General features: G+C 40.5%; 2 protein-coding genes across 2 annotated transcripts; one reads left to right on the top strand and one right to left on the bottom strand.

Moving 5' to 3' along the window:
• Positions 1-1,710: 1,710 nt before the first annotated feature.
• Positions 1,711-5,084, top strand: mansc4 (MANSC domain containing 4). The gene is made up of 3 exons (XM_087797730.1): positions 1,711-1,930; positions 2,723-2,851; positions 4,396-5,084. The coding sequence occupies exons 1-3, from the start codon at positions 1,711-1,713 to the stop codon at positions 5,082-5,084; spliced, it is 1,038 nt and encodes a 345-aa protein (XP_087653856.1).
• A 41-nt stretch (positions 5,085-5,125) lies between these two features.
• mrps35 (mitochondrial ribosomal protein S35) lies at positions 5,126-12,797 on the bottom strand. The gene is made up of 8 exons (XM_087797057.1): positions 12,633-12,797; positions 12,486-12,539; positions 12,239-12,402; positions 10,495-10,555; positions 10,230-10,369; positions 8,538-8,647; positions 8,403-8,472; positions 5,126-5,467 (listed from the first exon to the last, which is right to left on the bottom strand). Exons 1-8 carry the CDS (start codon positions 12,760-12,762, stop codon positions 5,204-5,206), a joined length of 993 nt encoding a protein of 330 aa, XP_087653183.1. The 5' UTR covers positions 12,763-12,797; the 3' UTR covers positions 5,126-5,203.
• Positions 12,798-12,828: the final 31 nt, after the last annotated feature.

Genomic DNA, 12,828 nt, shown 5'->3' with positions numbered 1-12,828 from the left:
ATACGTTTCCTCATATACGCGTAAATACTGGAGCATCACTACAAGAGTTGTGGGTTCAAAACCGGCCTGAGACAAGTGTGTTCTCTAGACACTCTGGTTTCCTCCCACTTCGCTGAAACAGGTTAAATGAGGAGATAAGATGGACCCTCTTACCCGAACTAGCTGGGACAGATCGAATCATCATTCAGGGAATAATCGGAAGAAAAGAATCGTTTGAATGTTAAAGCAAATGTCTCCATCTAGTGGTGGACAGTAGATACTGTCTATACTTTTTTTCTTAGATAAACAAGCACGTGTATAGTAATACAATTGTGTAACCTTTGACCTTTTAATGGCGCTGATCATTTTAAAACTTTTGAAAGAAGAAGAAAAACAGGAAAAACACGTGACTTTTAATGACGTCAACTGGAAGATGACAAACTTAAAACGTAAAAAAATAAAATAAAGCGAGTGACAACAGATGACTTAACAAAAGTCAAAGGACTTGTCAGACATTTGTTTATTTAATTTAAGTTAAAATCAAATTAAAATCTTGTCCAATTGTGTGTTTGATGGAACGATTGATAAAATATATATAATTAAAAAACAAGCCAAAAAAAAAAAGAAATAAATATAAATATTGTATGTTTTATGTTGACTTCAAATCCTTCAAGTTTTTATTAAATCATTAAAAAAAAACGCTTAAAAAGTAGATTGTATGATGTGACGTCATCACGTAGGAAGTGCACAGACCGATATGGCATCTATAGCTGGAGAAAAGAAACACCAATAGATAAATAAAGCACGAAAAAAATACATTAAAAGGCAAAGGAATTGCAATAATAAAAATAAATAAAATTCAAAATCGGGGGAGAAAGAGAAAAATTTTCACAGCAAGAAATTGCGTGAAATACAAAGATTTGTATTTAAAAATTAAAAGAAAAACAGGAAAATTATTAGCACAAAAAAACACTAAACAATTCTTAGCACGAAAAAATAAAATAATTACGCTAAAAACAATAATAACATAAAACAGATACAACAACTATCATGGAAAACAGCAATAAATTGGAGATAAAGGGCAAAATTCCTAATTTTGAATTACAAATTTACTTAAACTTATTTTAAGTTATGTTATTTCATCACAGAATACATATATTTGACTGTTGAAGACATCAACAAATAATATTATTAATAAGAAATTAAGTTATAATTGAATAAAGAAAAACAAAAAAGGTAGAAAACAAGAAAACTAATTATCACGAAAAACAGCAAGAAATTTCATGAAAAAAACGACAAAATGCAATAAAACAAAAATAACAATAAGAACAAAAACTGGAAATGAATTGCATAAAATACTAAATAAATGATGGAAAAATAATAAACATGACAACAGAAAAAATAATACATTGCGAGAGAAAAAAAACACAAAAATAACGAGCACAAAAAAATAAAATGAATTAACATGAAAGGAAAAGGTTTAGTGAGATATTTGATGGTTTAAAAAATGGAAATAAATGTAATTAGAAAATGAGTATAAACTTATTTTGGCAAAAAAAACTCCCCGAGAAGATGAAAAGTGTGTGTGTTGTGCAACAAAGACGCACACACAGTTCTACACACACCGACTCCTCCTCCTCGCTCACCTGTGGTTCTGGTCTCACTCGCTCCGGTTCTGGTCTCGGTCGTTCACTCTCCGCACAGACATGTGACGCGCGTCCACGCTGCGCCATGACCGTCACCTGGACCCTGCTGGCGGTTCTGACTCTGCTGCGCGGTTCCGAGTCCAGGTGCTCGTCCACGTCCTTCTACAAGAGCTGCTGGATCCGCAGGTTCCCGGGACTCTTCATCGACACCGAGGAGTCTCAGCGCAGAGGCGCGCAGCTGCTGAAGGTGTACCTGGAGGAGACCGCGCTGCAGTGCAGCCGCACCTGCTGCCTGACCCGGAACTGTGAGTCCAGAACCGACCCGCGTCCCTGGACGATCACGTGGCCAAAAAAAAAACTTCTTCATTTAATTAATAGTTCTATTTATTTTCATTAATTTAAAATGAATGTTATTGTTTTATTAAACTTTAAGCGGGTTTCTCAACTGTGCTGGAGTCAGAACCGACTCGGCAGGTCCAGTAAATGAATGTTAAATTATTAAAATATAAAGTAAAACATCGGAAGAGATTAGCTGCTCAACGTTAGAAAGCGTCAGAGAAATGATGATGGATTTAAATAAATAGTATAAATGTTTACATTTTAGACTTCAAACCGTTTTAAAATTTTTTGTTTATTTAAAAAAATAAATATAATAATTAATGACATGTTTTGAATCACTTCATAACATTATTTGCATTTTATAAAATATATTTAATAACATCTTACTGTAGACAATTTTTTTTTCATTTTTACATTCTATAGTAACTTATAACTTGATATAACGATTTATGTATTTTTAAAATGATTCTAATCTTTAAATAGGAGGTTAAAAATTAATTTCTTATTTTAAGCTTGTAAAAATAATGGTTTTCTTTTGAGTTTGTTCAGGTTTTATGACCTTCAAATAAAAGCATCATTAGTTGGTTCATGGTTCAGTAAACACGAGAGAGGTTAAATAAATTTATCATAAAATAATCGACTCATCAGTCAAAGTTCTTCTGGGTCGTTCATCGGAATATTTTAAATTTAAAACTTAAAAAAGAAGTTAAAAAAACAAAGTCATCTGAAGTTTGTGACCAACGGTTCTTCATCTCTAGTTTCATGTAACCTCGCCATCTTCCACTTCGACACGACTCAGCAGAACTGCTTCCACCTTCACTGTCCCACCCTGGAGAGCTGCATCCTGATTCGCCGCGGAAACGTCGTCCTTTACAACGTTACGAAAGGCAAGTCTGACCTCGAACCAGGTCCGTCCACGTTTATGACTCGGACTTGGATGTAGGTTGTTATCTATAATATCGCGAGCTATGTCACATGTGGCGTTTCGTAAGCTAACAAAGAAAGCTATGCGACATGTGGCGCTTTGTAAGCTAACATAGCAAGGTCTGTGACATGTGGCGCTTCGTTAGCCAACATAGCAAACTATGTCACATGTGGCGCCTCGTTAGCCAACATAGCAAACTATGCCACATGTGGCGCTTTGTTTGCCAAGATAGCAAGGTATGTGACATGTGGCACTTCGTTAGCTAACATAGTGAGCCATGTCACATGTGGTGCTTCGTTAGCTAGCATAGCAAAGTATGTCACATGTGGCGCTTTGTAGCTAACATAGCAAAGTATGTGACATGTGGCGCTTCATTAGCTAACATAGCAAGCTATGTCACATATGGCGCTTCGTTAGCTAACATAGCAAGCTATGTGACGCTAACATAGCAAGCTATGTCACATGTGGCGCTTTGTAAACTAATATGGCAAAGTATGTGACATGTGGCGCTTCGTTAGCTAACATAGCAAGCTATGTCACATGTGGCGCTTTGTAAACTAATATGGCAAAGTATGTGACATGTGGCGCTTCGTTAGCTAACATAGCAAGCTATGTCACATGTGGCGCTTCGTTAGCTAACATAGAAAGCTATTGCTGTGTCTCAAATCGCATACTACTCTTAGTATACTAGAAGTTAGTATGCATCAGTTTAGTGTACATACTAACTAGTATGCAAATTCTCCACAGATAGTATGTCTCAAATCAAACTCTGCTGCTACACATTAAACGGAAATCACATGACAGCTTCTTCTTCTACTTCTATTTAACAATGTTTCAACCAGCTGTTTGAACGCTATCACCGACACCTGCTGGCAGCACGTTTGGCAAGTTTGGAAAAATAAATAAAGAAAAAATATGATAATCTAAATAATCGCGAGATATTTAAGCTGGTATCAGCACCGAAGACGTGTTTATCCTCCTACTGCTGCTGAAAATGCACCTGTAAGTATATGAATATATATGCATTTATATATGACGTAACTTCCGTTTAAAACCTCATTAAGATGGCGGCTGTTTAGTGTGGTTAGTGTCCATCGAACCATGCTCAGTTTTGTGGGCGTGTTAGTACGCCAATTTAGTGTGCATGGCGCACTAAATTTCGCATACTAATAATTGAGACGCACTAACGCACTAAAAATACTAACTTTTAGTACGCTAGTATGCGATTTGAGACACAGCATCGGTCACATGTGACGCTTCGTAAGCTAACATAGCAAGCTATGTGACATGTAGCGCTGTTAGCTTACCTAGCGAACCTGTGACATGTAACGCTACATTGACTAGCATAGTATGCCATTTAGCTCTACATTTGCTAGCATAGTACGCCATGTAGCGCTACATTAGCAGACTATAAAGCCACCCAACACATGGCAGCAAGTTAAATAACATCGAAACCTGCGACATGTAGTGCTACGTTAGCTAATAGGGATTCCCACTGGGTTGCAGGTGAGGATCCGGACCTGCTCGTGTTCGGAAAGTACTTCACGTCAAATGTCCGAGTGTTGCCGCATCACTACAGTCGGGTCAATGCCTCGGAGCCGCTGCCGCCGGACAAACGTCAGTTCTTATATCCACCACAGGGGGGCACCTTCGCTCTGACCCACGGGCCCACCCATCGGTCCCGGACCACCAACAGGAAGTCTTTAACCACCATGAGAAGGTGGACCACCACTGCCAAAAGCACCCCGCATTCCACTGCTGGTTCTACTTCTGTTCCTCCAGAAGACTTGTGGATCACTAACCAGACCACCACTGACATCCCTGCTCTTCCGTCCTCCACCGCTGTTCCCGAGTCTTCCTCAACATCATCACATACACAGTCCACCAGCAACCATCCCAGGTCCACGTACGGTCATCTGCTGACCAATCACACCGTGGGAAGTCTGAGTGGAGTCCATCCGGAGCCTGGTGGTCTGGTGGAGGGGTTGTCTTCAGGGTGGGACGTCACCACTCGCACTTTGATCGTCACCGTGGTTGTCACCATCAGCGTCACCCTGAGCTGCTGCTGCTCCTTCCTGCTGGTGGTCAGCTGGAGGGGTCAGAGGAGGAAGGCGGGCCGCTACCGGACCTCCCGGAGGGGGAGGAGAGGATCCATGCGCCTGATCAAATACGTTCTGGTCCGAGAGAGCGTGTGAACCTCCAGACTGTTGAAGCGCGAAATCAAGAGAGAAAAACCTAGAAGCAGCTCTTTTATTTTTCTATGAAATATGATGAAGGTGAATAAATATTTGACGCTCCACGATCATCTTCTTGTTCAGACGCTCAGAACTTTCTTCACAGCCTCCTTGTACTGCAGCAATGTGTCCTCGTTCTCTCCCTCGTTCTTCAGCCGGGTGACCGAGTCCTTGTACCCCTGAACTTCTTCTCTGCCCAGCAGCTGCTCCCTCACTTCTTCTCCATCTTCCTCGGAGGTCACGCGCACCAGCAGGTCCAGGATGTTCTTCTGGGACGGGCTCTTCTCCCAGTGGTACTCCTCCATGTCGGCCACCGTCTTGTCCGCCTCCCAGGCTTCCGTTTTCTGAGGAGGACAAAGTAGACGTTGGTTAGCTGCGATTAAATTTCCAAACCAACATGGGAATCAAGATATTACTGAAGGTGTCAGGACCTCGGAGACCAAACCTTATGTTAGCTCACACAGCAACCCACATGACATGTAGGTTCTATGTTGGGTGATGTAGTGCTACATTAGATAACATACCCATCCATGTCACATGTAGCACTAGGTCTGGAAAAGCGCTATACAAATAAAAATTACTTACTTACTAACATAGCAATCGATGCAACATGTTGCGTTACATTAGCGAACATACAGAGACATGTAGCATCACGTTAGCCAACATACAGATCCAAGTGACATCTAGCGTTAGGTTAGCCAACATACCGATCTATCTGACATGTAGCACTAGGTTAGCTAACATTGCAACCGATGTGACATGTAGCATTATGTTAGCCAACATAACAATCCAAGTGACATGTAGTGTTACTAGCTTATATAGCCATCCATGTGACATGTAGAACTACGTTAGCCAACATACCAATCCATGTGACATGTAGCACTAGGTTAGCCAACATACCAATCCATGTGACATGTAGTGTTACATTAGCTTACAAAGCCATCCATGTAACATGTAGCACTATGTCAGCCAACATACGGATCCATCTAACATGTAGCACTACGTTAGCCAACATACCGATCCATGCAACATGTAGTGTTACATTAGCTTATATAGCAATCCATGCAAGTAAGTAAGTAAGTAATATCTATTTATATAGCGCTTTTCGAGACCAGGGTCACAAAGCGCTTAGACAATCAAAACAATCAAAAAAGTACATACTTTAAAGATCAAGATAATACTGAGAACAACACAGGAGTTCGAGAAATTCAAGGAAAAGCCTGAACAAATAGAAACGTCTTAAGGTGTTTCTTAAAGGAGTCAGTAGACTCCATCAAGCACAAAGAGAGAGGAAGATCGTTCCAAAGCTTAGGAGCAACAGCCTGAAAAGATTTCTCTCCTCTGGTCCAGAGCCGTGTGTGTGGAACCATAAGTAGATTCTGATCCACAGACCTCAGAGCCCGAGCTGGGGTGTAAGGCTGGATCAGATCAGTGATGTAAGGAGGAGCCTGACCATGAATAGCTCTGAAAGTAAGAACCAGAATTTTAAAGTTGATCCTGAAAGAAACTGGAAGCCAGTGAAGAGTTTTAAGGATCGGAGAAATGCGAGTTCTCCTACTTGAGCGGGTCAGAATTCTCGCTGCAGAGTTCTGAATCAACTGCAGACGAGACAGCTCCTTCTTGTTAAGACATGAAAACAAACTGTTACAATAGTCCAGACGAGAAGAAACAAACGCATGGATTACAAGCTCCAGATCATGTTCCGACAACATTTTCCTAAGTTTAGAGATTTTTCTCAGTTGAAGGAAACAGTTTCTGGTCAGTTTTCTGCAGTGTCGAACAAGAGACATGTCTTTATCAAATACAACACCCAGGTTTCTCAGGCTCAGTTTGACAGACTGACCTAAGTCACCCAAGTACTGACTCAACCCTGGAATCTTATCATCAGGAGCAATCACCAGAGTTTCAGTTTTGTCCACATTTAGCTGTAAAGTGTTTTCACTCAGCCATTGTTTGATTTCTAGCAAACAATTGACTAAGCTGTTCAGCCTTTGGGGCTCAGTTGGGTCAAAAGAGCAGTAGAGCTGGATGTCACCAGCATCCATGTGACACGTAGCACTACGTTAGCCAACATACCAATCCATGTGACATGTAGTGTTACATTAGCTTACATAGCCATCCATGTAGCACCATGTCAGCCAACATACCGATCCATGTAACACGTAGGACTACGTTAGCTAACATAGCAATCCATGTAACATGTAGCACTATTTTTGCCAACATCCCAATCCATGTAACATGTTGTCTGATGTATTGCTACATTAGATAACAGCGATCCATGGCAAATGTATCGCTACGTTAGCCAACATACCGATGTTACATGTAGCATTACGTTAGCTAACCTATTGAACCATGTAACATTTACCGTAATGTTACCCAACATGTGACATGTAGCTCTACATTGGTTAACATATTGTCCATATAACATGTAGCGCTGTGTTAACTACTTCAACTACTTCTTCATGGTCTGAGGACCTAAGGTTGTCCACAGGACTGTGGGAACATTATTGATTGATTCTTCCCTCATTAGTGAAACTATATTCCTCAAGTAGAACAGATGAGAAGTTGTCAACACGCTAGCTGAAGTCATCTCCGAGCATGTTAGTCTTTGATGTTTCTCTCTCACAGAGATAATATTTCTCCACACGTACGGTTCTGTCGGGACGTTCCTAACACACACCGATGCAACAACCGTCCGATTGTTTGGCAGCTTTACAACGACGGCCGTCGTTACTGATGCTAACGTTGCTTTCAGCACTACGTGCGAAACTGTGACGGAGCAGGACGCTCCTTTGAAAACAGTATCAAGTTACTGACAGCAGAGTTCCACGTAAAAAAACCCCCAGAAAACTGCCTGGTCCGAAAACCAGCCGAGTCCATCTCCTGGATTTGGAGCGTGAAAGCACTTTGGCGCGGCGGAACAGTGGCTTCTTTGTGGGTTAGCATTACATCCTGATGGTGGAAGGCCGCTGGACAAACACTGTGGTCTCCATTGTTGGACTGAAAGACAAGTGGACAGTGACCTGGTTCCTGGCAGGGACACCTTCTCCCGAACCATGGGATCCGGGGTCTAAAAGCAGAGGTGGCACAATAGACCCTCGTTTCTGGTTTCTCTGGCTGGGCTGCGTGTCCAGGTGGCAAAGTTTTTCTTAATGTGCCTCGATGAGTATCAGGGTGGAAATGTCAACAAGACAACGGTGACCACTGACCACTTTAGTCCAGAACCTTCTCATGGGCCTCATTAGAAGATTATTAACCGAAAACGACTTGAGGACTCACCCAGGACTCATGGTAGAGGACGGTCAGCAGGTACATGGCGTAGTCGTGGTTCTGCTGTCTGAGCGGGCAGCTGTGGAGACCAACAGAAGAGAAGTCAAGACTGATGCGGTGGAACCGTCTGGTCCGAGGACGGACCTGTCCGTGGTGATGGTGAGGACGTCCGTCTCCGTGCAGTATTTCTCGCCCACCAGCTTCAGCATCTTCTTGTGGGCGTGGTCGTCCAGGTTCAGACTCGACAGCTTCAGCTGAGACAGAAATATTCATGTCAAAAATAGTTTCCTCTTCAGAAGACACTCTGAAGATATGGGCCTCTTTACTTCCACTGCTGCCCCCACGACCTAACCTTGACCTTGCACGTTTTTAAAAAGTATTTTAGTTTTCAAATCAATTATGTGTTGTTGTAGTTATACAATTATCTGAATTTTTAAAATGAATTTTATCCCTTTTTCTTCTCTTTTCTTTATCCCTTGTTTTTTTCTCAGGGACAAAATGACCGGAAGGCCCCAAAACAAATGTTTGTGGTATCCCTTGTGTTATCTCAGGGTCAAGGTGACCCAAAGGCCTGAAAACAAATGCGTTTGTGTTATCCCTTGTGTTGTCTCTGGGTCAAGGTGACCCTCGCTTCTATATGAATTGGTGGAGGTCGTTCATCTTGACCAAGAGACAAAACAAGAGTTAATAAGAAATGTAGACAATACTTTTTACAATTTAAATAATTGTGTTTTATAATGTTAAATGAATTAATGAATTGACCCAATGTTTCGAATTTCAAATTACATTTTACCTCATTATTACAAAAAAATACAGGTTTTGACTACTTTTAAAATATTTATTTAATCATCTTATAACTAATGTTTTTTACATTTACTCCCTTTATTTATTATATACACAAGAAAAAACTAGACAAACCCTGAAGGCTAAAAAAAACAGTTAAAAACCAAAGAGATTATATATATATATATATATATAAATAAATAATACATTCAATATTCAGAGAAAAATGTTAAATAGTGCCAGTTCATACATTTACTTTCTAAACAATTTAAATAATGAACCATCTTTCACCATTATTTTAATTTTCTTTTATTCACATGTTATATCTGATCACTTTCGCTTCCATATATATATATATATATCATCTGTGACCGACATGTTGTCCTGTGCAGTACTGTACATCAGGGATTATAGATGGAGGGGATTATGGGGAATATGGGAAGCGAGGATATTCTCAGGGTGTATTTCATAACTCTAGTGCTCTGTAATCCAAGTATGGTGAGAGAACCACTGGAAGTCGACAGCTTTCTTTCTTAAATCTGCGACATTACATCAGAGACGGAGCTTACGATTTTCATCTCATTGTGTCTCATCTTAAAGTGTCACCATTGCAACAGAACAGAACCTTTTGTAGATCATGAGGTTTTAAGTGAAGCTGCACAAAGAGATTTACCGTTACATTAAATAATTTAATTCAGATTCTCTCACTAGTTACATAATGGTTTCAATGAAAATCTCCAGATTTGATTGCCCTTTTTTCCGCATTTATCTCATTCATCTTGCAATTTGAAAACCAAGCATGTTTGTAAGTTAATTTTAACTAAGTTATTTTAATATTTTAGCTTTCTGAATGTTTAATCATTGTATTTTGTCATCAGTGAGAAGCAGAGGGAGCACGAATGCTCCTCACCAGATGCAACACTAATAAGTGCCCAGAGTAAACCCCTGTGTGAAGAGAACATATAAGCAAAGAGTTGCCTTAAGCCCGGAATCAAACCGACAACCCTTCCACTGCATGACGGCTCCGTTAAATTCAACAACCTAGTAACTCACCGAGAGTTGAACGACACGAGCAGACGGGTTTCGGATCGACAACCCCGAAGACAGGTAGTCGGTGGTCTGGACTTTGATCGGGAAGAGCCGGTCACACGTGGCGTCCTTGTCCAGGGCGGTCGGCCACTCTGTGCAGAAAGCTGATGGAAGAAATTAAGTCAGGTGACAGAAATATAAAAAGGTCTGATGCTTTATTTTAAAAAATTTAAAAAACGTTACGAGTAGATAACATGGATAAATAAAAATAAAAATATGCTAGACTTACGCTTCAGGGCATTGCAGTGTTTCTTGATGGCTACGGGTGTCAAGTGCAGAAAGTTTGGAATCTGTTGAGGAGAGATTACACGTTCCTTCAGGTGTCAAACGAGGTAAATTACATAGTGGAACCAACAGTTGGAAAACTACTCTTGTTATGCAAGGTCTCCACGGTATGAAGGCAGATAGTCTTCAGTCTGTCTAGAAGACCGTCAGGCAACAGTGAATCGCTGCCCCTGGTGGTGACGTAGACGAACACACAGAGTTTCCCAAAATGAAAAAAAATCAAGTGGCTTTGGTCCAGGAGGACACAGCTGCTCTGTAATCCAGAGCTTTTTCAATAATCACCATGATGACCAGGGGGACGGAAGACGCGCATTCTTCAAACAAATTAATGGATATCAGGTGGAATTTTAGACCTTGTGCAGTGTGTTTTACCTTAATATTAGAATATGCTGATTATTTAAGTAAATGGAATTATCTTGTTTTTTATCGTTACTAGTTTGCTTTATTAATATATTTTTCTTATGAATGTTTGTTTTAATGTAAAGCACCTTGTGAGACTGGTGTCTAAAAGGTTATTTATAAATAAAATGTATCACAAGTTTATTTACAATATTTATTTTAGGAAAGGTAATTAAAAGGAGGAAGCGTGGATCTAATTATGCAAATTATATTACATTATATGCTGCAATTAAACCTGCAGCCAATCATGTCGGCACCAAAATGCGGAAAAAAAACGAAAGGTAAATATCGCATCGTTTTCCTTATCCAAAACCCCGGACCTCCCTACAGTACTCGCGCGTGCACGTGGCTACATTTTTTTGGTGAAAATAAATAAATATTGCATTAATATCGATATCGCAATTCAATACAAAAATAAAGAATTTATTTCGCACTTTATTCCCATATTGGCAGCCCTAGTTTACATTTGTTGTTTATATTTTGAGAAGCACTTTCACATTAAAAAAAGGAGAAAGTATTTGCTCATTTCTTTGTTTGTAAAAGCAAGAACAAGTTTGTTTCTTTAAAACAAACAATTTATCGTTGTCCCTACAGTATCGTAATACATCGTATCATGATACGTATTATATAGAGGACCAGTGCTGTGTCTCAAATCGCATACTACTCTTAGTATGCTAGAAGTTAGTATGCATCAGTTTAGTGTACGTACTAACTAGTACGCAAATTCTCCACAGATAGTAAATCGGAACCGGAAATCACATGACAGCTTCTTCTTCTACTTCTATTTAATGATGATTTCAATCAGCTGTTTGAACGCTATCGCCGACACCTGCTGGCAGCACGTTTTGCAACTTTGGAAAAAGAAATAACGAAAAAATATGAGAATCGAAATATTCGCGAGATATTTAAGATGGTATCCGCTCCAAAGACGTGTCATCCTGCTACTGCTGCTGAAAATGCACCTGTAAGTATATGCATATATGCATTTATATATGACGTAACTTCCGTTTAAAACTTCATTAAGCTGTTTAGGGTGGTTAGTGTCCATCGAACTATGCTTTCGCATACTAAGAATTGAGACCACTAAAAATACTAACTTTGAGTACGCTAGTATGCGATTTGAGACACAGCACAGGGATGACCATCCACAAGTTGATGAGTAATTCCAAGTGGAAGAACACATCACAAGTTTTCCATCAAATATCCACATTTCTATGTCGTTTTTTTAAGTCACAGGAGAGACGACTTGATGAAAAGCCACTTCACAGAGTGACAGGTTCTCATCTCACCTTGATAAGCTCCAGGTTCCCCCTCTTATCGGGAGGAACTCCGCCTTTCACCGGGTAGCCCATCCTGACAGGTAAGGGGACGGCGTTTGGTGTGAAAGGAGCTGCTGCTGGATATACACTAGTCCAGTCCTGGTCCAAGGCCATCTTCTCAGTCCTGGGCGCCTCTATCTGTCAACCAAATAAACACACAAACGTCTTTGACTTTCATAAAGAAAGAGTTAGTAACAAGGCTATATATATGTCAGACTTGCCGCTCTCTTGGGTCGTTTGTTGAACTTTCTTCCATCTCTCCGTGAAGGACCTGAGAGGAAAACATTGAGTGACGGTCAGTGAGACCTTGACGCTGAAGTTGTTAGCTTAGCATGCTGCTATACTTCTCGGCACAGTTACGCACCGTTCCTTCTGCGCTGATCTCGTGGAAACGCTGTAGTGTATGTGACTCTGCTCACGGGACCGTGAGGTCCAAACGTTGAAATACTGAGACGACTTAAGGACAGAAATGACCTGCTCGCGTATAAAGCCATGTTTCCGCCTCGTCTTCTTCTTCTCCGTCTTCTTCTTCGCCGAAGACAAAAACAATGTATAGCACG

Source organism: Callionymus lyra, chromosome 8, assembly GCF_982586985.1.
Source record: "Callionymus lyra chromosome 8, fCalLyr1.hap1.1, whole genome shotgun sequence".
In the NCBI taxonomy this organism is placed as follows: Eukaryota; Metazoa; Chordata; class Actinopteri; order Syngnathiformes; family Callionymidae; genus Callionymus; species Callionymus lyra.
This window is presented reverse-complemented; position numbering and strand designations above follow the sequence as displayed.

Coding starts and splice junctions, on each gene's coding strand:
- mrps35 (XM_087797057.1), bottom strand. CDS start 12,762: ATGGCTTTATACGCGAGCAGGTCATTTCTGTCCTTAAGTCGTCTCAGT. Junction 8,648..10,229: donor CTCGTGTCGTTCAACTCTCG/GTGAGTTACTAG, acceptor TTTCTGTCTCAG/CTGAAGCTGTCGAGTCTGAA. Junction 5,468..8,402: donor TCCTCTACCATGAGTCCTGG/GTGAGTCCTCAA, acceptor TGTCCTCCTCAG/AAAACGGAAGCCTGGGAGGC.
- mansc4 (XM_087797730.1), top strand. CDS start 1,711: ATGACCGTCACCTGGACCCTGCTGGCGGTTCTGACTCTGCTGCGCGGT. Junction 1,931..2,722: donor CTGCTGCCTGACCCGGAACT/GTGAGTCCAGAA, acceptor CTTCATCTCTAG/TTTCATGTAACCTCGCCATC. Junction 2,852..4,395: donor CCTTTACAACGTTACGAAAG/GCAAGTCTGACC, acceptor ACTGGGTTGCAG/GTGAGGATCCGGACCTGCTC.